The following is a 24075-nucleotide window of genomic DNA, read 5'->3' on the forward strand; positions in this document are numbered from 1 at the left end:
GGGTGGCGTCTTACAAAGGAGAAAAAAAGGGCTGCGTCGAACGACGCTGCGGCTAGCCAGCCGCAAAATCAAGTCTGTGCGGGAGAAAACTGACAACGCAAAAAAACGGGGAAATTCTTGGGAAAGAAGCTCAAATATTGCGATAGGATGGCAGATCCAACCTCCCGACGCAACGGTGAAGAATGTAGGCGCGGGGGTCGAGCAGCCGCTCGGGTCCTACACCTTCTTTGACGCGCGCGGCAGGCGGAGGTCGCTGGCTCACTCACACTTCAATTGCATCTTATTAAACTCGCTTCCAGGCGCTCGTGCGCGGCCTGCGAGTCCGTCCCTTTTCCACGCCCATCTTTGCTCGAATTTATGCTACGACGGAAGTGAAGGAGGATGGTCGAAAGATGCTTCCCGCAGCGGTGGGCAACAGTTTGGAAGGGGGGGGGGTACGGGGGAGGAGAGACTGCGTACCAGGCCTCGTGGTTGACGAAGTGCAGCCTGTAGCTGTTGGCTCGTCGCGTCCTTCTCCACTGTTCCTGCGTCCTTCGTTTGGTCGGAAAAACAACCTGAGACCTGAAACGGCTAACGACATCGCTTCTTCAGCAGAGGACAGGACGCCTGATGGCCGTTTCTCGCTCCCGTACGACCCCCGAGGCAGCCACGGAGCTCGCCGGCTGGCGGATCCTTCTCGTGCCCTTCCTCGTACGCACGAGGCGCAAAAAGGACGCCGAGCGTCGCCAGAAGACAAGGAAAATTGCGGTCACGGCAGCACCCTGACCTCTGAACAGCTGCCAGGGAATGTCACAGCCCACACCGGGGCGAATGCTCGTACTCGTCCACCAGAGCCGCGTCTAGTGTGCGTGCCGATCCCACTCCGCTATTCTTCTTCAGTTCTCACATCCGTTTCAGAGGCGCTTCTCCTGCTGTCTTCATCTTGAATACGCTTAACCAATTCATCGTCTATGCTTCTTCGTACACCTTAGAGACGACAGAGGCACTCCTGTATGTGGGCAGGGCACACACAGCACGTGAGGGCGAACCCCGAGAGCGGGACTGGACCGTCTCAGGGGCAAATCCAGTGAGTGACAACCGAGCGTACGCTTTATCTGTCTGCAGGTGTCCGCAAAGACACATTCCACAGGGCTAGGACTCTGTATCTGGAGCACACGAAGGTCAACCTTATCACTGTGTCTACACAGCACTACCCCCTAGAAAGAGGCCAATTCAGCTGAGGGGTTCACATATATCCCCTGATCATTGATATGTAGGGAAGCTACCACTCTTGATCGATTTGACTGGTAATTCTGAGACAGGGGGGCTCGTCGCCTTGCCTCCTTTAGTATCTAGGCATAAAAGGCGCCTCTACCGTGCCCACGCCTTTCGCCACCCTCTCATCGCAAATGCACGAAGAGTCTACTCGTGGAGCGAACGAGAACATTTCTGGGACGCGCGCCACTCATCTGGCATGCTTCCGCACGAATTCAATTCAGAACAGGGGGAACATACTTCCAATGTATACGGAACTTCCCATTCCTTCAACTTCAGCGGCCCCCGCAGTCGTGACTGAATTGTGCTGCATGCCGTACCGGGGGAGATTCTTCCGATAACTGGCGGCTCACTGAACCCAAGTTTTCGCAGGTCTCCGCAGCTGCAGGGCGACGTAGGGGAGTCCTTATCAGGTAGAATACACTCAGCACATACAGGGGAGAGCCTTGGATGCTGCAGTTTGCTCATGCTCGCCACATCTACCTACAGGAGGCCGATTAGAGGTTCGCGAGGTGCTTTGGTACCGCGTGACGGGCAGCGAAACAGAAACGACCAGTTCCCTGTACATCGAAAGGCCGCGGCGGTTGCGGCTTCGAACCATGCTCGTGCCATTCGGTGACACTACGAGACCAGCATTGCTCCACGCAGTTATTTCGAGAGGCAAAGTAGCTGAGCAGGAAGATCTATTCCGCGTGTTCCTGTGAGTCTCTGGAAATGAAAGGGAGCGTGTCTTGTTTGGGCGCTTGTGGTCTTGAGGCGCTAGCAGCACCGTGACTCCGCAGTGAATACCGGAGAGCGTGCAGTTCGATTCTAATTGAATACACGGTTAGTAAGCAGTTCTGCCGATTCTCCACCTGGGCGACTGGAAGATATCATGTGAAAAGGACCGCTCGTAGTCAGTTTGGCACAAGCGCGGCAGACACACCGGCAACAGGCGACAAAACGCCGTTCAGTCATACTAATTTCTTTACGCGGCCCCACAAGCGCAGCAGTCACATGCGCTATGTATGCATGTCCGATGTCAAACTTGCGTGAAACGGCAACTGTTGACGCAAGACGAAATTTCAAAGAATTTTGTTTGCCTGACGTACTTTGTTTGTTTTCCCTATTATCGGCTGCTCTCCGATCGAGGCTGTCTGCTGCCTGCAGATTTATGTCAGAGACAGAAACACAGCTTGGGAAAGGCGCGCGATGGAGTCCCTCCTCGTTGACACGATCTGACAGCGTTTTGCCCTAGCCGGGCTACACCGCCACTCTTTCTCTGTTTCACTGCCTTTGTTGAAATCAGCACAATCAGGTAGAAGCTATATTTGCGGGTTTTTCCCAGTGTTTGTTCGCAGTACCTCGAGCTCGCGGACGGCCTCACGCTGAAGCGTTCGTCTGGGCCTGCCCCTGACGCGTTGAGCGCATCCTCCTCTGCCTTCGCTCCTCTCTGTATGTCCTGTGTTTCGTTTCGCAAGTATTTGAAGTGCACGCTCTTTCGCGGCTGCCTCTGATGAACCGTTAGAGTTCGACCGGTCTAATGGGGAACCCCGGCGACGCGACGCGCAGTCGCGTGCGTTCTGGTGACTATACTCTGCTGTCCGCTTCTCAGCCGATGGACGGCAGTTCGAGCGGAACTGAGAAGCATGCAGCAGCGGATCTGGAGGCCCGGAGGCGGGTGAACCTGCACACTAAGTGCTTCGACCCTGCCACGGAGCGCTTCACCTTCTTGTCCTTCGCGAAGCAACTCCAAATTCAGCTCAAGGAGCAGAGTTCCCCCCTCCACAGCTCAGGATTCCTCGATCTGCTAGAAGAACAGAGAGCGCTGCTTGAAAGGAGTGTGGGCTGCGCGGTGCTAGGCAAGCGACGCCGCGCCGACGCTCTCTTTCAGGACGATGCAGAGGCCGACGCGGAGAGACGAAAGCGAAGAAGGACAGAAGGTGAGAACTCGAACCTTGGAGTGAACACTCCTAGCCAGACACGGATGCGGGAGTCAAGCAGGAGAGGGGAAACCGCCCTTCAGCAGGGCGACCGCGGCAACCCCCCTCCAGAGCCGTTAGCCGCACGCGTGCCGGTGAACTGCTTTTTGCACTGGAAGAGGAGCGAGGAGCGTGACAGCAGAGAGACAAGCGGTTTCCAGAGAGCACCACGGACTCTCCTCTGAGCGGCATGACCCTTCGGAGCCTGGAGGGCCGGTCGCCCGGGTGGAATCGCTGCGCCGTGATTCGGGTTTTCGCTGGTTTTTTACAATTTTTTTCACTCTTTTTCCCTCTTTGGTGTGGTTCAGAACTCCTGTTCTCGTCCTTCCGGGAGATGGTCAGGCACCTGAACGCTGTGCATCAGGCGCCCGTTGTGGCGAGTCTCCTCTCGGATCTGGCGCCGCTGTGTGACTCGTTGCCGCTCCTCTTCGTCCACCGCGGGCGCATCCTCCAGGCGCTGCTGAGGCATCTTTTGGTCGACGAAGCCATCGTCGCCGTCCTCAACCTGCTGCAGGCTCTAGCCAAGGTCAGCTTCTGCGAAACGAGGTGACAAAACACAAGAAGGGCGAGGCGCGAATGCAGACAGCCTGAACTCTTGAGACGCAACGTATAAGTATGCGTTTGTGTGTTAGGGCTACGTAGATATGCATGCAAAGACGCTCTGTAGACGCAAGCGAATCTCGAGTTGCATTTCGATGCCTGCTGGGGATGGAGGCGGCGATGGAAACCAGACATGCAGATGCTCCAGTACAGGGAGATACCTGCCCTCTCTAGAGGCTGTGGCGATTCGGAAGGAGGGCGAGCGACCCTCTGGTGTCTCCTCCCTTCTTCGCCTTGCCGCTCCACGTGTTCTTCTCCGCTGTTATGCCCTAGAGGACTCAGGGATTAGAGGAGGCACTTCTTTGCATGCCTTCTGCGGTCGCTCTGCGCGCCCGCCGCTCTTTCCAAGCTTCTGCGTTGCGTTGGCGCGCATGCCTCTTTTCAGGATCTCCGGTCGGACTTTGTCCCCTTCCTGCCTTCGGTTTTCTCCTCGCTGCTTCTGCTGCTGCGGCAGCTCGAACATACAGTCGACGCGGCGCGGCTGCGTCTGCTGTTCTCCTGCATCGCCAGTCTCTTTCGGTGAGTCCACCGCAGCCGGCGAACCCGAGGGCGCGGAGGCGGCCTGCGGTGGGCGCGGGGTCGAGGCGGCGGCTCAGCACGAGACGATTCGCGCGTTTTCTCTCTCTTCACAGAGGCGCCTCCACAGCGCATCCGCTGCGCGGAGTCGGGCCTACGAGTCGCGTGGCTCCGTAGCTGCTCTGTAGGATTGACGCTGCGGGGGAGGAGGGGGGGGGGGGGGGGGGGGAGGGGGGAGAAGAGGAGGCAGGCAGGCCGCTCGGCTCGCGGTTCTCTTCTTTTTCGCAGCAGCGTCTCGCCTCGGCTTTCGTTCTCCGCCTCGTCTATGTGGTTGCACCCGAGTTTTTCGAATTCGAGGCGCGCGGTTGGCGCTTGCCTCGCTCCTCCGCGTGCGGGCGTGGGCAGGGTGTTTCTGGCTGCGGGCGACATTCGGTCCTTGTTTGCCTCCCGGGTGTTTTTCCCGCTCTTTGCAGGTATCTGGCGCGTCCGCTGCTGTGCGACTTTGACTTCACTCTGGCGCTCTTCACGCCATGGCTCTGCGGCGAGGACTCAGCTCTTCTTTTCGCCGAGGCGCAAGATGGAGCGCAGGCCAAAGACGAAGAGAGCGGCACCGCAGAGAAGCCCTCGCCTCGGCTGCGCCTCCAGGCAACACCCGGCGCCTCGCGCAGCGTCGCGCCTGCGGGTGGGAAGAAGTCGAGGCACGGAAGAAAGCCCCAGGAGGGCCGCGGCGCAGCTCGCGAAAAGTCGGCGAAGCAGGGGAAACCCACTTCGACGGAAATCCGGATGCTCGCCGCTCGCGCCTTCGCGTGCTTGCTGCGAAAGGCCGGCGGCGGCGAGGAAGGCGAAACCGGCGACCTCCTCAGCTGTGTAGACAGCCTTTTCAGGCACATGACCAGGTAAAGAAGAGAGTCCTCAGCGTTCCGTGGAGGCGGCCGCAGGGGGGGGGAGGGGGGGTTCCGAGGGGGTAGGGGAAAGTGGACGGCGGGGTCTCGCACGGTGCCCGCGCCAATGGGTGGAAATCGAGACCTTGGCTATCCAGTGCGCGCAGACGAATCTGTTTGGCGCGCGCCGGGTGTCAGACTATAGCTAAAGCGCATGGGGGGACGCGTCTCTGCGTGTGGCCGCGTTTTGCTGCAGGTGCTCGTCGTCGGCGCGAGAGGCCTACGGCGACAGCGTGGCGGCGGTTCTCTTTGAGAGTGTCAAGTCTGTGCAGTGCTCGTTTACGCGGTCCTTTGAGCGCCTGGCGCGTTTCCTCTTCGCCACAGTTCTCTTCCAGAAGCCCTACGCAGACCGCGGAGATGCTGCCTGGCTGCCGTCGCTGCTTGCGTCGGCTGCGGCGGCCCCCGAGGCGCAGCAGCAGCCGGAGACTGGGACGCGCTCGGAGTCTGCGCTGAACGGGTCAGATGCGTTCGACCTGTACCGTGCGCAAGTCAACTGTCTGGTTTCCTTTGTTCTTCATGCGCGGCAGCATGCCAAGTCCCTCGACAGTTCAGGCGGCAAGCAGGTTGAGGCGCTGCTTCTCGAGTTCCTGTCTGTTGCCGTCAAAGCCTCGCCCTCCTCGCTGCTCCTCTCGCTCTCGCGCCTCCCAGACGTGCTGGCCGCAGTCGAGGGGGAGAAGGCGGATGAAGCCACAGACCACAGCGTGGGCGAGCGGCTAGTTGGATCTTCGGTTTTCTCTTCGGCGTTTCTCGCTTCGCTCTCGTCTCCCTTCCACGCGTACTTCTACAACGTCCCCGCGCCTCTGAGCTTCACTCGCCATCCCTTCTTCTCTCGTCCCGCTTCCTCCTTCTCTCGCTTCCTTTCTGCGCGGGCGGCGACGTCGTCTGCGTCTGCGGCGCGCTCCGCGCCAGCCTTCTCGCACCCGTCAGCCTCCGCGGTGTTCCTCTCGTTCGGCCTGCTGACGCTTCTCGAGCTCGCCACGATGTGGGTGGCGGCCCTGCCGCGGCTCGAGGGCTCTTTCGACGTCTACCTCTTGCGGCTGCTTTCTGCGCTGCACGCATCGCTCGTCCCGAGCGCGCTCCGGGGGAGGAAGGAGAAAAGCAAGGCGCGGGAGAACTCTGTGTGGCGTTCGCTGGCCTCGGAAGACGAAGAGTGCGAAATCAACAAGGCGGCGCTAATCCTGCAGCCTCTCTTCGCTGCCTCTTTGCGCCTACGGCACCAGGCGAGAGCGGCGAGGGGGGAGGCGGGGGGCGGGGAGGACGGGGGCTGCAGCGAGGGCGACGTCGCAGCACCCTGCGGCTCCTCTCCTGTTTCCTCGTCTTACATGCGCAGCCGGCTAGTTGCTGGGAATACGAGAGAGTTGGAGGTGCTTTCCGCGCTCTCCTTGCTCCTGCCTTGCGCACTGCTTCGTCTCCTCTCTCTTCTCTGGCGCGCAATCCCCCTCAGTTTCTGTGGCGCACTCAATTCGCTGCGGTCGGCCGCGACTTGCCCAGACCTCTTCCGCGTCCTCATCTGCATCCCGGTTCAGTTGGTCGCGTCGCCTTCGTCCGCAGCCCCAGCATCCCTCGCCCCCGCGGACGCCTCGTCGCCCCCAGCGCCTCTGTGCGTGGAGAGCAGGGTGGCGGCCGGAGGGGATCTTCTTCAAGCGTACGTGAACTGCTCGCTCGCCTTTGTTTCGATGCTGCATGCGCATTGTGTCCCGTCGTCGAAAGACGACGCGTGCGTCGTGCAAAAGTTCGTGCACGGATTCGGTGCGTACTCGCTCAGACCTTCCTGCGACTTCCTCATTCGTCTGCTTCTTCTCCCGCTGCCCGCTGCGCCGACTGACGCGTGGAGCTCGGAGCGAGCGGCTGCAGCGGTCCTCCTCGCCCAGGAGGTTAACGAGTATTTGGACGTCGCCCCGTCGCTTCAGCCTTTCTCTGAGGTGCCGGGGAGCCTCCTGCAGGACAGCAGGGAGCCCAAAAAGGAGGCGCATAATTTGGGCCGTCTGTTGTTCCTGCAAGCGAAGCAGCACCTCCCGGAGCTCGTGCTCGCGGTTGTGCTGCGGCTTCGGAGCTCCGTTTCGCTCTGCGAGAGCAGCGCACCCGTTCTCCCCAGTGCTTCGATTGCGAGGAACGATTCAGGCGAACCCGCGCCCATGGCGGGCTCCGTTCGCTCGACTCAGAACGACGCGTGCGTGTCCCTCACCGTCTCCTGTGGCGGAGCTGACGCAGGGGTCTCAGGAGCCTCCTCCCTCTCGAGGGCAGCGACTGCGGACTTGCTGTGCACATACAGCGTGGTTTCCTCGTTTGCGGTGCTGCTCTCCTCCTCCGCTCTCCACGAGTACTTGGCGGGAGATGGTGAGGAGACGGAGGCCCGCGGGAAAGCCGCCACGCGACGCGTAGACGTCCGACGGAACCTGGCTATTCTGCGGACCGAACTCTGCCGCCTGAGCTCGGCTCTCCTTGCGCGGCTGGCGCGGCAGCTTCTCGCGGCCGCGGCGGGCGGCCGTCGCAGCGCCCAGCAGGCTGGCGATCTCGCGGCCAGTCCCCGGAGTCCGGTCGCTGACGCACAGGCCTCAGGCGGCGAGGAGATAAGTAAAGAGCCCCGCGTGCGCGAGGGCGAACTTCAGGCGGTGCTTCAGCTCGTGCAGCTGTGCTTCCGCGCTCTGGGGGGGCTTAAGCCATGGATGCTTGAGAGCCGCGGCGATGCGCGCGAGGCGCCGGCTGGCGGCGAACAAGCGAAACAGCAGCAAGGCATAGGGCTGGAAGCCATCTCCCCGAGCGCTGCAGAGGCTCGGTCGCAGTTTCCGCCTGCCTCCCTCATTGCGCTTGTCCGCACGGCTGAGGCGCAAGCGGAGAGAGCGTCTGAAGACGCGAGTGTGCGCGGCTCTTCGCCCTCTTCGTTTGACGCGTTGTCTGCTGCCTCCGCTGCGTCGCCGTCCTCGGCACCGCCGGCATCTTCCGAGATGTGGCTCGCGATACTCTTGTCGCTTTTCTCGTCGGGTATCAGAATCTACCAGCGCGTGTCTCCCGCGGACGCTCCGGAGGGCTCCCGCCCTGACGGCGCCTCTGCGGTGAGCCGCGCAGCGTCTCTCTTTTCCCCTTTGCTAGGCGCTGCGGCGTTCTGCCTCTCTGCCTCTTCGTCCTCTGAGTCTGACGCCGACGCGCTGACCCTGTCGGGTGCCGCGGAGCGTCTCCGCCCTCTTTTGTTCTCTCACGTCCCCTCTATTCTCTGCTGTCTCTCTGCGTCTCGTCGGCAGACGCGCCTGGACGCTCTTCTCGTTCTGCGCCTCTGCAGTCCGGTACTGTTTTCGCCCTCTGCTGGCCTCGCCGCCGCGCACCCCTTGGCAGCAGGGACCGGCGCGGCTGGCGGGTCCGCGGGCGCTGTGGAGGGCCGAGGGGCGACCGACGACGGCGGCGGGTCATCGCCGTCTGTCCGTGACTTCCAAGACGCGTGTGCCGCACATCTGAAAGCGCTGTTCGCCCTCGAAAAGATTCCTGTGGGACTCGAAACCGAGCGAAAACTCGTCAACGCTTACGAGGCTTTGGGGCGAGGCGCGGCGTCCATTTTCTCGCGCGGCCTGGGCCTTTTCGCGGAGGCCCGCGTTCGCGCCGACCAGACGGACTCGAAAGATCTTCCAGGCGAAGACGGCAAGACGCCGTCTGCAGCTGCGGAGGAGGAGCCGAACTCCACGGCGCTGGAGGCCTGTGTGACGCAGACAGTCCTCCCCATTCTCGAGGCTACAGTCCGCACGCTCCTGTCGCAGCTTTTCGTCAAATTTTCGCCCCTGTGGCAGCCTGCCGTCGACGCAGTCCTGCAGCTTTTCGAGACCGTCCACGCCTTGCAGCTTGACGCCGCAGCGCGCGCGGAGACGGAGAAGGCGAGGGACGACGCGACGGCCGGTAGATCGTCGTCATCCGCCGCAGACAGGAACTCGCACGCGTGCGCGATGGAAGCTGCGCGCCTGCAGGCTTGGCTGAACGCAGCCTTCCTCTCCAACACCTGGGCAATCATCACAGAGCAGATCTCGCGCGCGGTCGCTGACTTAGCCGCCGGCTGCGGGCCGTCTCCGCGTGCCGCCTTGCGTGCGTCGTCTTGGGTGCCGGCGGCTGATGGGAAGGGGCGAGCGGGCGCCTGCGGACGCGAGACGGAGGCCGAGGGCTGCCAGAGCGAGAGCGAGACGCGTGACAGCGAAGGCCTCCAAGACGGGCAACTTGCAGGCAACCCGGGCACGGTTCCGAGGGAGGGCGAGGGACGCGAAAGCAGCTCGTTCAGCGCGTGTCTAATGCAGGCAGAGTGGCGGCGGGAACGGGACGACGAGGGTGACGAGGGCGTCACGGATCCCCTCAGCCGCCACACGCGCCTGCTGCGCCTGGTGGAAGGCATCATGGCGCAGTTTGGCAAGGAGGCCTTCGTCGCGTCGCGACGGCGACACGCCGACGACGCTGAAGACGCAGAAGACGACGACGACGCGCAGCCGCAAGAAGCCGGAGGTTCGCAGGCCGGACAGGAGGCGGCGACGGGCGCGCCCTGCAGGGGAACCTCCGCAGCGGCAGTGCGGCAGACAAGCCGAGGAGGCAGCGGAGCGGAGAGGAGCCAAGGACACGCGGAGCTCGTCCCGCGGGCGAGCGTGAGTCTGCGTCGCCGCCGGCAAGCACTGGGGCGCTTCAACTGGCTCGTCCGGCAGACGCTCTGCGTAATGGAGACGCTCACGGACGGCGGCGGTGATCCGGACGCTGCAACGTGGAGCCGCTCTCCCGCAGGGGATGCACTCGAAGACGCAGAGGACGAAGCAGAGGAGGAGGAAGCGGCGGAGGATGAGTCTGTCTCTGTCTCCACAGCTGCAGCCTCTGCACCGGAGGCGGCCGCAGGCGACCTGGAAGTCTTCAGAACCCACCGCGTCTCGCTCGTGCCCCGTGCATGCGACTGCCTCCGCGCCGTGGCGGCTCTCGCGCGGGTGAACGCAGAGTGCTTCCTCTCTCCAGTGGAAAAGCAGCGTGCCTGTGCGCTCCAGAAAAAGTCCCGAGACGCACAGGCCTGGCTTCCTCCGGAGAAACGAGGTGAAGCGCCGAATGAAAATAGAGGAGAAGACGAGGAGAGAACCGCTCTGTGTGAAGAAGGAGCCGCCGCCGAAAGACTCTGGACTCGGCTGCTTGCGGGCTGCGCCCAGCGCCTCGTCACCATCGCCGATGCCTCGCTGCAACAGCTGTCCATCCAGGTAGGCGTCTTCGTCATCACTCCCCAGCAAGGTGGAGGCTTACTCCTCTAGAGGCATGTTTTTTCTGCATCGTCGGTTCAGGCGCTTCCTTCTGGCTCTCACGAGGCACTGCATGCTCTGGAAAGCGCGGCGCGGGTGCATTCGTGCACTTCATTTAGCAGTGGAGAGAAGTGAGCAACGAATGCTGCGCTCGCCATCCCTACCTGCTGTCCCTCTCCACGGGGCTTCAGGGGCGCTGTGGCTTCAGGGGGGCTCCAGACCCGTGGGGCTCCAGACCCGTGGGGCTCCAGACCCGTGGCTTGGGGCTCCGTGTGTGGTTCCCAATGACCCGCGGCATACGGTCGACGTTACGGTGCCTGTAACTTTTTGCTCTGTTGAAGGCGCTCTGCGTCACTCCTTAAGGTCTAATGCACTCTGATGCTTGCGCCTCCCGAGCGAGAGAGCCGCGCAGTCGATCCCTGTTGTTCGCATTGGTAAACGCCTCTGTTTGCCTCGCCTCGTTTCCGTTGGCTTGTCTTCAGGTCCTGCAGCTCTCGCCGGCGCTTCGCCCGCAGATCGCGCCGTATGCGCCTCTGCTCGTTCAGCTCATCACCGAGAAGAGCTCGAGCAACGCGCTGCTGCGCCTGCGGCTGACGCAGGAAGACGACGACCCCGAGGAAGCCGCCGAGGTGCAAGCAGCAGACCAACCTCAGCCGAAAGCCAAGAAGCGAGAGAAGGAGAGCGCCACATGTGCCGAACTCGTCATCGTCCAGGAGCAGCACCACCGTCTCGTCGTGCCCCTTGTTGTCCGCATCCTCATGACGAAGGTTCAACGCCGAGCGTGAGTCACGAAAGGGATTCAAGCCTCTCCACGGTTTAGAGGATTTTGCTGTCGGGCGATGGAGGCCGCCAACACATATGGACTAAGCTGCAGTCTGATTTCGACGACGCAGTCTAAGTCGTGTCGCTGGATGGGGCGGTGTGCTCTCGTGCGCCTGTCTCCGCTTTGTCTCCCGGTTCTGCTGGATTGCTTGTTTTTCTGCGTTTACGCCGATGGCGTTTCTCTGTAGGCGCCGTGGGCTCTTCACGTTTTTTAGGCACAGCGACAAGTTTCTTGATGGCAAGCTCTTCTATTTCCGTTTGTCTTGTGTACAGCGCTGGTCGTTCGGCGGGGGCCGTCTTCGCGGAGCGTCGCAACATTTTCGCTTTCCTGTCCTCTGCCGCGTCGGTGGAGCTTCCGCTTCTGCTCTCTATTCTGCTGTACCCTCTCGTCGAGGTCCGCGTGCGCCCTCTTCAGGGCACCGCGGCTGGAGCCGCGGAAGAGGGTGCGACGGCGTCTCCCGCCGCCGCGACTGCTGCCTCTGGGTTCCTCAAGGAGCAGTATCTGCGCGCGTTCATAGCGGCACAGCTCAGCGGTTTGTCGGCTGCGTCGCTCGCGGGGCTGTCCGTGGAGGCGCAGCGCGCGGAGATTCTGGCGCGCTGCAAGAGCCCCAGCGCCGCGACCGCGGTCGTCTTGGGCGAGTGCGAGGTCGATCTGGGCCCTGAGGAGGTTGCTGCCGCGGGCAAACGCCGGCTGCAGGCCGCGAGGCTGTGCATCACCGTTGGCCTCGCGGAATGCTGTCGTCCGGCGAACATCTCGTCTCGCCTTCCTGGTTGCCTGAAGACCTTGCAGCAGCTCCAGGATCTGCTCAAGCGGCTCTTGCTGCCCGCGACGCCGTTCCTCCTGCTGCTCTACCGCACCGTTTTGCAGAGCTTCATCGCCGGGGCTTCGGCGGGCACCGCGGCTTCTGAGGAGACAGAGCGCGACGAGGACGGGGAGCGTCGCGCGCCGCAAGAGCCGGGCGCTGCAGTCCGTCTGGTCACGAGCCACGAAAATCGTGCCTACGTGAAACAGACAGTGCATCTGTGTCTGCTGCTGGTGCGCCAGCTCCTGGAGGTTTTTCCCGAATTCGCAAAGATTTGGCAAGAAATCCTGGTTCCTGCAGGCCCAGCGCTTCAGCGACTCCTCGACGCTGCTGTCGCGACAGCCGCTGCCGCGCCCGGAGGCGGCAAGGGGCCTCGACACCAAGGAAAGCGCCAGAAGAGAAACCTGCCTGCGATCGTCTCGCTCGTCTGCTCATGGAGCGCGGAGCCCGTAAGTCGAGCTTGCCGTCACGCAGGGAGTGAAGAGATCTCGCGTGCGGAAATGGCACTCTGTGTTTCCGTCGGCTTGAAGAAGGGTGAAAGCAGGCTTCTACATGTTCATCTGTTTTCCAGCGCGCTCTTACAGCTGTACAATGGTATCTGCGTTACCGGTGCCCAGGGGTCTGTCCGCGGCAGGGACTTCTGCAGCCCATGCGCGCCTTGAATCGGGCTGGATTAACACCAAGCGCTGGCAGGCGCCGCGGCCGCCTCCGTTTGCTCGCCCTTCTGCGACTCCTTGGAGCTCTCTGGACTCGAAGGATGACGCCTTTTTGCCTCTTTTCCTCTGTGCTGCATGCAGGCGTATTTTTCGTTCTTCAACTCCGTTGTCCCTGAGGCGCTACCCACGCTCTTTTCTGTTCCCTCACTGCCCGCCGTCCTTCGCCGGCTGACGCCTGCGTCCGCGGCGGGTCGGCGACCCTTCCGCAGCTCTTCACGGCTTCGGCAAAACGATAATTCCTCTTCTGGGATGCTTGAGGCTGTGCTGGACGCGGCGCTCCTGCTGTCGTTGGGCGGGATGAGTCGCGAGAGAGAAGAAGCTCTTTCGTCTTCTCTCCAGGGCGAAATGAAGCAGCTGCGCAGACGCCGAAGGCAGGCGGGGTCCCGGGCGGGCAAGCAGGGAAGCGGCGGCGCCAAGAGCCGGGCTCGCGGCTCGGCTTTGACTTCGTCGTCATCTTCAGAGGAGGAAGACGAAGAGGAGGACGTGATGCGAGAGGAAGAAGCGATCGACGACATCGAGCGCCAGAGGCAGGAACTGCGAAGGCAGCAGAAGGAGTTGGAGGTGGAGCGCGAACAGAATGAACGCGAAGGCATTGCAGCGCTGCTGCCTCACATCGGGACACTCCTGGCCTCGCTCGAGGTGCTTTTTCAACATCGGCGCTTAGCCAGCCTCGGCGTCGTGCCTCAGTCTGCGGCGAAACGGGGGCCTCGGGCAGAGGGCGCCGCGCTGCGAGACGAGCATAAGGACAGGGCAGAAGACGGCGAGGAACGAGAGGCGGAGAGGGCGGAGGAAGATCAAGGCGAAGCAGAGCAAGAGGGGCAAGAAAACGATGAGAAGGCGCCCCAAGGGGACGAGGAGGAGGACGATGAGGCAGAGGTTGCTGCCTCCTCGTCTCAGCGTAGTTTGTTTGGAGTCGTCCGCATGAAAGAGCTGCAGCTTTTGACGCGAATCGCACGTTATGCTGTCGACAGTGCTGGACTTTCTTTGACTCAGCCGGGAGACCGGCCGCTCTCGGCGACGGCAGGCGAGCAGGCACCTTCCAAGGCAGCCCCTTCTTCCGCCTCCCGCGGTTTAGGGCAGGAGCGGCTTTCCGTCGTTCTGCGCCTCATGCGTCTCCTCGCGCAGTCGCTTCCTGCCTCCTCGTCGCTGACGCCTCGTGCGCTCAGCCCAGCGGGTGCGTCTCGGCTCTTGCTTTCGTTGGAGGCGCTCCTTCAGCTCACGTTCCCTCTGGCATCTCAAGTTCGCGTCCTGCGCGAAGACGAAGAATTACGGATTGCGGATAAGCAGGCCGGAGCAGCTGTGGACTCGCCTGTTCAGACGAGCGACGCCCTTTCGCCTTCCTGTCCGGTGTCGGCTCGCCTTTCGGAGTTGCGGGGCGTCATGGAGGCCGTCTCGCGTCACTGCGGCCTTCTGCTGCAGACGACGGTTTCGAGTGCATGCCGCGCGGCCGTCGCGAAGCTGTTTCTCGCTATCGAGTTCGCAGCCTGTGGCGTGCGACTCTTCACTTCAGACCAGGAGCTGGAGGCGAGGCTCGGGAGCAATGTCGAACGCCTCCTCACCGGCCACAGCTTCGCCGGCAAGCAGGGTGACGCGTCCGCGCCGGACTCGGACGGGCGCCAAGAGGACGACGAAGTGGGCGTGGAGGCCAAGGGACAGAGGCTCCTCCAGGCGCTAGTCCCTGGCGGATCGCTCATACGAGAGGTGCTGACGGGCGTCGAAGTGGGGGGTGAGACCGGGGAGGAAGCGCTGTCGCGGGCGCCGGAAGGTCGCGGAGCAAGAGTCTACACTTCTCTGCTGGCTGCGGGCGACGAGGCGGGCCTCGTCTGGTACTCGCCGCGGGCGACGCTGGAGCCGAGCGCCTTCTCGCTTTCGGAGTGGAGACTGGCTGTCGCGTTGATTCTCTTCTCGCTGAACAGCCACAGGTGTCGCACTGCGCTCTCCCGCGGGCTCGCTCTGCCGCTTCTCGCTGCAGACGACGACGATCAACCCGACAGCAGCATGCAGCTCATTGTGCTCTCTGCGCTCGTTGCGACCGCGGCGGTTCGCGGAGTTCCCTCGCCGTCTGCCTCGACGGCTGAGGCCGAGCGCCACCGCGCGATTCCCCCCGCCCTCCTGGAGCCGCTCCTCCGGCACTGTCTGTTCCTGCTGGGTGCCCCGGCGGTCGACTGGGCAGTGCAGCAGGCGGCTGCGGCGGCGCTGAAGGCGCTCGTGGACTCCCTCGTCCTGCTTTCGCGGTCTCAGCATTCGGCGGCTGCGGCGCCCTCCGCAGCCGCCGCGCTTCAGCTCCGCACGCAGCTCTTGGCTCAGGTCGTGATGCCGTTTGTCCGCACGCAGCTCAAGTCTCCCGAAGAAGCCCAGCTGCGGCAGGGCCTCCAGCTCCTTGCGTACGTCGTGCGCACGCTGGCGCCAGTTGCAGATGCGCTGCCGTCTCCTTCGGCTTCCGCGTCCGCGGCATCGACGCACGCAGCGGCTGAATCTCAGACGAAGCGCATGCGCCAACTCGCGCAGGTCTTCCACCTCGATCTGGCGTGTCTGCTGCTACCCTCGGCCTCCGACGCGGTCGCCGCAGTCGACAGAGCGCCGAGCGGCGACGCGGAGGCGGATCTCGCGATTCCTGCCGAAGTCAAGAGACCCCAGGGCGAAGCCGCGAATGCCGGTGGCGACTTCTTCCGCGACTTCCTCCACATGCAGCGTCACCGGCAGGGCCGCGCGCTGCAGCGACTCGCGCACGCCGCTCGCGAGCGCAAGATCGGCGCGACAACGCTGCGGCTCGTGGCGCTCCCTCTCTGCTTCTCCTCGCTGCTGCAGCGGCACAGTCTCCGGCGTCGCCAGGAGGACGCCCGAAAGAAGAGAGACAACTTTTTGCGGAAAGAAATGTTCAATCAGGGCCTCGCCGAGCAGGCCATCAGCTGCCTGGAAGCGTGCTCCTACCGCCTTAAGTGGCAAGTGACCCTCGGCACCGTCCGGCTGCTTTCGCGGTTCCTCTCTGACTTCACAGAGCGCGAGGGGTTCCTTTACAAAGCTATCTGTGGAGTTGTTCGGGCCTTCGAGACGCAAGTTAAGCAAGCAGTGGAAGACGCGCTCATCGGCGACGCGGCAGGCGCAGAGGCGCACATGGAGGAAGTGGACGGCGAACGTGAAGGCGGCCGCCCCTACGTCGCCGCGCGTGAAGAATTCGCGCAGGACGGGGACGAAGAGGAAGAGCCGCTCTCCGGCAGCGAGGAGGGCGACGAGGATGCGGCGGCGCGCCCGGGGCCCCAGAGGCAGATGGGCGCGCGACGGCGCTTGGAGCTGATGCAAGCGCGGATAAAGTCGGATCTTGCTCCGCTGCTGTACCGTCTTGCCTTCGGCACGTCCACTTCGAAGAAGTCTGTGCAGTCTGTGGAGCAGCTCGCCTCGTCTCACTCGCCGGCGACCAAGGGCAAGGCCGCCGCTCAGAAGGAGAAGGAGTTGAGCATTCGCCCGTCGATTGTGGCTGTGTTGCTGCTGTTGCTGCGCCTGCTTCCCTCGGCGGAGTTCTACGAAAACCTGCCGAAACTCGTGCGCAGCGTGGCCTTCAATCTCCGCTCCCGAGACAGAGATGTCCGTCGAAAGGCGCGCGGCGCGCTGGTCTCCATGGCTGTGAGTCTGGGGCCGACTTTCTTCTCCTTCCTCGTTTCGGAGACGAGCGTCCTGCTCAAAGATCGGCAGTCTTCCGCGAAAAAGGGCGGCGCCGAGGCGGAGGACAACGCCGGCAATAGCGCTCAAGCCTTCTACTGGCCTGTGCTGCTCTTCACCGTCCACGCGATGCTCAAAGGCCTCGTCGCCCAAGAGGGGAAGGCAGACGCAGAGGCGCAGAGCCGCGTCGGGGGAGAGGATGAGGCGGAGACGTCGGCGCAGGAGGGAATCGACAAAGCCATGCCTCTGCTTCTGCCGCTTATCGCTGAGGTGAGGAGACGATATTTACAGGGGAAGAGTTCACATCTGCAGATGGCGAGAGAGAGAGATCCATGGGATGCGCATGCAACGCCCTCACGTTGCCTGGCTCAGGCAACGCGAAGGAGCACACTCAGGCATACGGTCATTACCGTCGCATCCGCTCGCATGTGTCCAGCGCTCTGCCGGTTCCAATCATCTGCTGATGGACTCATTCGTATCGCTGAACTCTAATCCACTCGGCTCATTCTAGCCTTGATAAAGGCGTTCGCGGTTCTCTCTTCGTTCACTTATTTGTATGAGTGGAGAAGATATATTGAGACAGAACCGAACTCCATGTATCCCTGTCCCTGCCCATATATGCATATATATATGTGTATATGTATATGTTTGTATGTTGATTAGGGTGTAAGCAGAATGACGTCATTTTGTATTTTCCCGCGCGTTAACTTCTGTCGGTGGTGTTCGCGTCACCTTTTGGCATCATGCCACACGCTCGCGCGTGCTGAGTGTTTCCTCTGCAGGAGTTGAGCCGCATCTCCGACCCAGATCGCCCGTTCCAAGATCCGGCTGCGACGCGTCAGCATTCGAAGATTGACGAGGCGCGTCACCCGAAAGGCCCGTCTTTGGTGTTCCTTCTCTCCTCTTGTTCTTCGGCGGCGTGCTGCTCGACACAGATTCTCCCGTTTCTTTACTCGCTCCTGGGGAGCCGGCGAAGGGAAGGCGCGACAGTCTCGTCGGCCTACTCGCCGATGTATCTGGAGAAAGTGAAGGATCTCTTCATTCACTTTGTCAAAGGAGTCAACAAGAACCGCAGCCTGCCCCCGCTTTACTTCTTCCTCCTCTCGCGTCGCCTCCTCACACTCACCGTTGCGCTGCTGCAGTCGCACCTGCTGCATCCGCTGCAGCTCGAACAGGCGGGACGCCGCAGGGAGCACCTCGAGCTCCTCCTCGCGAAGCAGGAGCTGAAGCGCCAGACAGACGGCTTCTTGCGGAAGAAGACGCGCGGGGACTTGGCGCTTCCAGCTGCGACGCACAGCCAGGCCGGCGGGGCGTCTGCGGCGCCGGCGAAGCGAGGCGGCTCCCTGTCTCGAGGCGGAACGGGAGCACAGGCGCTTCGCCCGAGGCAAGAGAGTGCGAGCTTGTTGAGGGAAGACGCTTTGTTTCTCCGGCAGCTGCTGCTTCACTCGGCGATGCAGCCCGCTGGTCGACAGGCAGGTGCCGGCAAGTTCTCAGAGGACTCGCTTCTTCTCTCAATGAGGGAGAATGACCAGAAGGAAGGAGACCCTGAGCACGCCGAGGGTGAGGAGGCAAACGAAGGCGCAGACGACTCGGATCTGCTGCTCCTCGCGCCTGATTCCGTCGATGACGCCATCGCGCTCGCGCGGGAGAAGCGGCAAGACGGGTTGCGAGCGGCCGTGGCGGCGAAGAAAGACCGGGCGATGTTGATGCAGCCTGGAGCCGCGCGGGGGATTTCCCTTGAGAAGGCGCTACACAAGAAGCGTGTGGGCGGCTTGGGAGGGCAGGGCTTCGACGCCACGAGTCGCGCCACGACTGTGGGTTTCACGGGGCTTCGGCTGCTGCTCTCGGCTCTGAAGAAGTGGAAATTCCTGCTCAAGAAGCGAGCAGGCGACGAGCCAGAGGCGCGGCGCCAGGAGCAGCGAGCGGTTCGAGACGAGCTGGAGAAGTCCGGGTTCGCGATTCTCATTTGCTTCTGCAGCAACATCATGGATTTGATTTCGTGGACGATGCGCTGTCTGCCGCACCTCCTCCCTCTGCATCTCGCCTCGATCGACGCCAGGGGCTCCGTCATCGCCAACGTGACGCTGCGACTCTTCCAGAGCGTCGGTGGCGGGTTCACCTTGCGGAAAGAAGAAGCGCACCACCTGCTTCTCGCCTGCTCGCGCCTGCTGCCGCTTCTCCTCCTCCACCCCAAAGGCGACAAGTGGATCTCCGCGGCGCTGAATCCTCACGCCCGCGTCCCACTGACTCACCGCCAGCTGCTGCTTCTCGAGATGCAGAGAGAAAGCGCGAAACTCCGCAACGAGCGCCTCGCGCAGGTTGACGCGAACGAGGAGGAAGCGCCACAGCGCGCAGAAGAGGAATCGACAGACGCCGGAGAAGGTGAAGAGGGACAGACGCCAGGGCGGCCAGGGTCGGCAGCGAAAGCTCGCGAGGCGGAGAAGGACGAGGAGGCGGCGTTGGTGCTGTCGGAGTCGCAGCTGCAAGTTTTGAAGGAAGAAGAAGACAAAACTAAGAGTGGGAAGATTCAGGCGGATGATCGCCAGACCGAGGGCTTTAAGGAGGCCCTGCTTGCTCAGATTTTGCATGCGCTCGAAAGCCCGCAACTTCGTCTCTCTGGGCTCATGCTGTTCAAGACGCTCGTTCTGCCTCACTACCGGGACGTGGCTATGGCAGCGTTGAGGGGGGAGACAGAGGGGGGTGGCGGAAAGGCGAAGAAGAGCGAGGGCGGCGCAGAGGCGAGGAAACAGAGAAAGACTCTCGGAGACTGCGCCTTGTTGAAGGAGGTGTACCGGGGCATCGATACGATCATCCGCCTCATGATCCAGGAAGCAGGCGAAGACGCTGAAGGACGTCGTCTGGCGGCTATATGCGGCGATATTTACCTCCACTTCTTGCTCAACTTCCCAATGACGGAGAAGACACAGCAGTATCGGGTTCTCTTCCTGCTCAAAAATCTCAGCTACTCGGCTCCCGAGGGACGACGCGCTGTCCTCAACTGCGTCCACAAGATACTGGTACGTTATCTCTGTCTCTCGTCTTCCGCCTCGCGCAACGCCGCGGCTTCTCCATGTCTGGACTCTTCTGTTTGCCTGTCGTTTTCATCGTCTCTCCGCAACCTGCGATGGGGTTTCCCTCGTATTGTTGTCAGTTGATGGAACCCTGCGTTTTCTCTTGGCGTCTTTCCCTCCCGTAATGCACACGCCGTGGAAGAGGCCCAGACAGGCTCTTTGGATTCGTCGTCGTTTCAGTCTTTCTGTCTCTCGGCTTCCTTTCTCATCCTTCAGTGTCGCTACACGTAGGCGGCCGCCCGCCGAGCTCGCGCGTTTTCGCGTCCCTGTGCCATGGAAACTGTCTCTTCCGGTCGCCGTCTCGTTACCTTTTTCTTCCGGGTTTTGTCTCCGTGTCGGTTTCCTATGCCGCAAGCGCTCCCCTGGCAGCTGCTGAGTGAGTCACTGAGGCAAGTGCATGTGCGATTCGAGCCACGCTTACTCCGCATTTTGCGTGTTTGAATGACTCAGCCTCGTTGGCGAGCCGTCGGCTTGGTCGGAGCTGTCTGTGTCTGTCTGCGGGTCTTTGTTTTCGTGTGTGTATGTCTTCTCAAGAGTGGGGTCTGCTCTTCTGTCTCTTCAGATCCGCTTCCCGAATGAACTTGTTGTCGCGCGCTACAGCGAGGTTCTCTTGCTGTCGCTTTCTGGGCGCCTAGTCCTCGAAGAAGACCGCACTGCTCACGAGATGCTTCGCATGCTTCTTCTGCTGCTTCTGGACTTGGCGGAGGACACGGAGGACCCTGAACACCCTGCGCCTCACCTCATGTTCAAGACTGCCGTCGCGTACGTCGTCGTCGTTCACTCTGCATTTGTGGCCGGGGGCTCTTGATACACCGCAGAACACCCCACCCCTTTCCTCGCAGCGTGCAAAAATATGATATCTCCATTTCGAGCTTGTAACGCCTGCACTGGCGACAATTTTCTCGGGGGGCTGTGATTGGTGGATTGTGTCCACGGTGCCTCTACACGCGGTGCGCTAAATATATATGTGTATATATATATATATATCCTGAAAGCACCCTCATCCTTGTGCGTGGTGGAAAGACCCTTCTCAGGTGTTCCAACGTTTGGCGCTCTTCAGTGAGACGCTGTAGCTTGCCCTTCGTGACTCTTAGGGCCGACTCCCTGCCCTGTCGAGATCGCAGGTGCCTAGCTCCGGCAACGCGGAGTTCAGAGATTCTGGTCTCATTCCGTTCTCACGTTCTCCGCCTTCGCCTCCAGTATCGCTCCGTTCTTGTGTTTGCTTGGCTTTGCCTCTCTCAGGGTGCTGCTTCAGCCGGCGATTCCGAAGCTACTCGCTCTCCAGGAGCTGCTTCTCGTGTTTTTGGATAGCCAGGGCCCGCGGGTGGAGTCGATGCTCCCTCGGGTGCTGCGGCTCATGCATCGAATTCTCCTTCTTGCAGCGGACCGCAAACGCGTCGAGGGCTGCGCCGGCGACAGTGTGCTCTTCCCTGCATGCAGAGACTGGCGAGTGACCTACAAGGCGCTGCTGACCTTCGAGAAACTTCTGCTTTTCGTCCACCCTTCGCTTTTGGATTCGCTTTTCTCACGGGCGGCGCGCGCCGTCGCCGCGAAACGCGGAAGTGCAGAGCTATTTGCCGTGGAGGGAGTCGAGGCGGATGGAGGCGAAGCCCCCCCTGTGGACGCGCGCCTCGAGGCACGAGGTGCGGAGGGAGTTCTGCGGGCTTGGGCTTCGTCGTGCCTCACCGGTGACGACGAGCAACAGGGCACGGTGGCTGGAGTGTCAAGCAGAGATTCGAGGTCGGACGCGTATGCTTCTCCTTCCGCGGCATTGCCTCTGAAGGATGCATCGGCTGCGGCAGGTGTCGGCTCTCTGTGGCTCGAGGCAGTGGGCGAAGGCCTCCGGCATGAGCACCCGTGGATCCGGGCGGTGTCTCTTCGCTGCGTCGGCGCGTACCTGGCAGCCAAGCCGGGGCGTTCGTACCGGCCGTCTTCTCCGTGTCTGCTCTACCTGCGGGGAGACTTGCGCCCGCGCAAGCTTGAAGAAGCAGGCAGCGAGGGTCGGCGGGAGACGCCCCTGAGGACGCATACCAGTCCGGGGGCAGCTCTCGCGCTGGCCGCCTTGGCGCCCTTTTGCAAAGATTTGTTCCTGGAGAAAAACCCTGCAGCCGTGGTATCGGCGCGCGCCTTGCTTCTGCCTGTGTTCCAGCTGGCGCTGGAGAGGCCAGATCTGGTCTTCGTGCCCCCAAGAGCCCCGTCGCGCGGCGGTGAGGAGCTCGAGGAAGAGGAAGAAAGTGGCGACGACGAGCAGACGCAAGAGAAGCCTGCGGCACCCGGAGCCGTAGACGAGGGCAGCAGCAGCGAGGGCGACGAAGAGGCAGAGGACGAAGGCGAGGGGGTCGCGAGCGCGGCGGAAGACGGAGCGGGAGGCGAGGGACCCTCTAGCGGCGACGACGAGGCAAGCGACGAGGGAGGAGAAGACCCCCCGAGACAAGGCAGCGAGGGAGGGCATGCATTCTCCCTCCCTCCTGTGAAAAAACGGCGCGGCAATGCGGAGCGCGAAGCGGTCGAAACGCCCGAAGCGGGGGCAGTGCAACAGGAAAGCGCAGCCGACCCTGAAGAACAAGAAGGACAAGAGCCGCAGGATGCGCGGGCGGCTGAACCTCAAGCGGGAGAGGAAGACCTGCAACATGACGCGGCTCTGGACGGTTCAGACACTGAAGAGACAGAGAATAAAGAGAGGGAGGAGGAAGCGGCAGAGCAGCTGCGAGGAGACGAGGCAGGAGAGGGGTTATCTGATGATGGTCAAGAGGACGAATCGGAGGATGATGAGGATGGTGACGATGAAGCCGAGGAGCAAGAGGAGCCGTCCAGCACAGATGCCTTGGCTCTGCAAGTCCTTCTCCGCGCAGACGAGGCGTCTGCTGAGAGTGACTTCTTGGCGAAGGAGTCCTCACAGGGGCCACGGAAAGACGACGGGTCAGGCGACCTGCTCGCTTTCGAGAATATTGCTGCTGCTCGGGCAAGCTACGCGGCGTCCCTGGCTTTCGCTGGAGGACCGAGTCTGCGGTCTTCGTCCGCTCTAAGAGCGCACTGCGACCAAAAGGCGCTTGCATGCGGAATCGTCGCCCGCAGCTCCGGCGCGGGGGCCCAGTCGGAAGAGACGCACGCGAACAAGAGAGCTGGCTGGACGGCAGCCAAGAAACCGGAGTGTGCGACGCTCTCGGAGCTCGTTTGTGGTCGTGACCTGCCTGCATGGATGCAGAAGACGCTGGTGGCGCAAAGGGAGAACTCACACCCTTTGGTATTCATGGTCAGACGGCTTTCTTTCTGGTCGCGAAAGCTTTTGGGGACGCTCGGAGCGCAGCGACGGGTCCTCCGGAAGAAGGCTGCACAGAAGGGCTTCGACGCCGACACGAGCCGGAAACCTCAAGTGGATGTCTCCACTTCTGTTGTTCGCATTGGGGGCATTCTAAGCGTCTTCCAGTCGCTCCTACACAGACTCCCGCTTCATCCGCCCCAGATTTCGTCTCTCGCTTCCTCACTCTCACCATCTGTCAGGTCGACCAAGAGGAAACGTGGCGAAGAGGATGCAATCAAGACTGCAGCTGAGGCGGCTGATTGGGCGGAAGGCGAGTTGTCTCTTGACCGCCTATTCATATTTTCAGAAGTTCACCTCGAGCGTCTCCTAGTGCTTATTGTGGACGCGGTGTATCGTTGCTCTACCGTCATAAAGGGACGCGAAGAGCGAGGAGAGGAAAAGACGAACTCTGTCCTTCTTCAGCTTCTGGCAGCGGAGCGCTGTGGTGAGCAAGACGCCTTCAACGGCGGAGACGAAGGAAACGCCTCTGGGGTGTCTTCTCTGTGGGCGGCACTCGCGTCCCTGTCGCCAAGAGAACAGCAAAGAGAAATCTTGACGGGTGGACTGTTCCTTCTGAATCACGTTCAGGAGGTGCTGAAGGAGCACGGGAGGGAAGAGTTGGGGTTGAAGATTCTCGCGCATGTGCGCACGTCTGTGCTGTCTCGTCGGCTCAAGCGCAAGGTCGACGCCCAGCAGCAGGCGCTTCTACAGCCGCAGAAGTACGCAGAAAAGAGGCGAAGGCAACAAGGGAAGAAGCGGATGTCGAAGAAGAGAAAGGTCGCGCTTCTCATTGCTCAGAAGAAGGGTGGAAAGCGACAAGGCGAAGCCAGAAACAAGGGCGAATGAGACACGGAACAGAGCCGGTTCATCGGATGGAGCGTCACATGCTAGTTCCAACGATCTGGAGTCTCTCATGGCCATTTGGGGTAGAGCGGACACCCTCGTGCAGAAGCAAGAGAGGGTTTCGCATAGTTATGTGTGTGTGGACGAGCTAAAAAAAGCGCCCCGAGCGCTGTGTGGTGCATGGGTGCCGTGGCTGTACCACGCTCTGCAGAATTTCGCTGACTTGGTTTTTTGTGCGCGGTGGCCTAGAGCGGGTGGCTTGAGGATTGAGTCGTAAGGGTGGGCGTTAGCAGGGCGCACTAGGCATCAACAGAAGGAAACATCTTTCTTGTGGTAGCTGTATATTCGCTGCT

General features: G+C 61.8%; 1 protein-coding gene across 1 annotated transcript; it reads left to right on the forward strand.

The window, feature by feature from the left end:
* Positions 1–2776: 2776 nt before the first annotated feature.
* BESB_069330 (uncharacterized protein) lies at positions 2777–23725 on the forward strand (the record flags this gene model as incomplete). Its single annotated transcript, XM_029365326.1, has 12 exons — positions 2777–3176; positions 3524–3741; positions 4201–4334; positions 4805–5227; positions 5469–10470; positions 10992–11290; positions 11605–12583; positions 12932–16777; positions 17290–17993; positions 18027–19524; positions 20141–20340; positions 20821–23725. 12 exons carry the CDS (start codon positions 2777–2779, stop codon positions 23723–23725), a joined length of 16608 nt encoding a protein of 5535 aa, XP_029218909.1.
* Positions 23726–24075: the final 350 nt, after the last annotated feature.

This window comes from Besnoitia besnoiti, chromosome VI, assembly GCF_002563875.1.
Source record: "Besnoitia besnoiti strain Bb-Ger1 chromosome VI, whole genome shotgun sequence".
Classification (NCBI taxonomy): domain Eukaryota; phylum Apicomplexa; class Conoidasida; order Eucoccidiorida; family Sarcocystidae; genus Besnoitia; species Besnoitia besnoiti.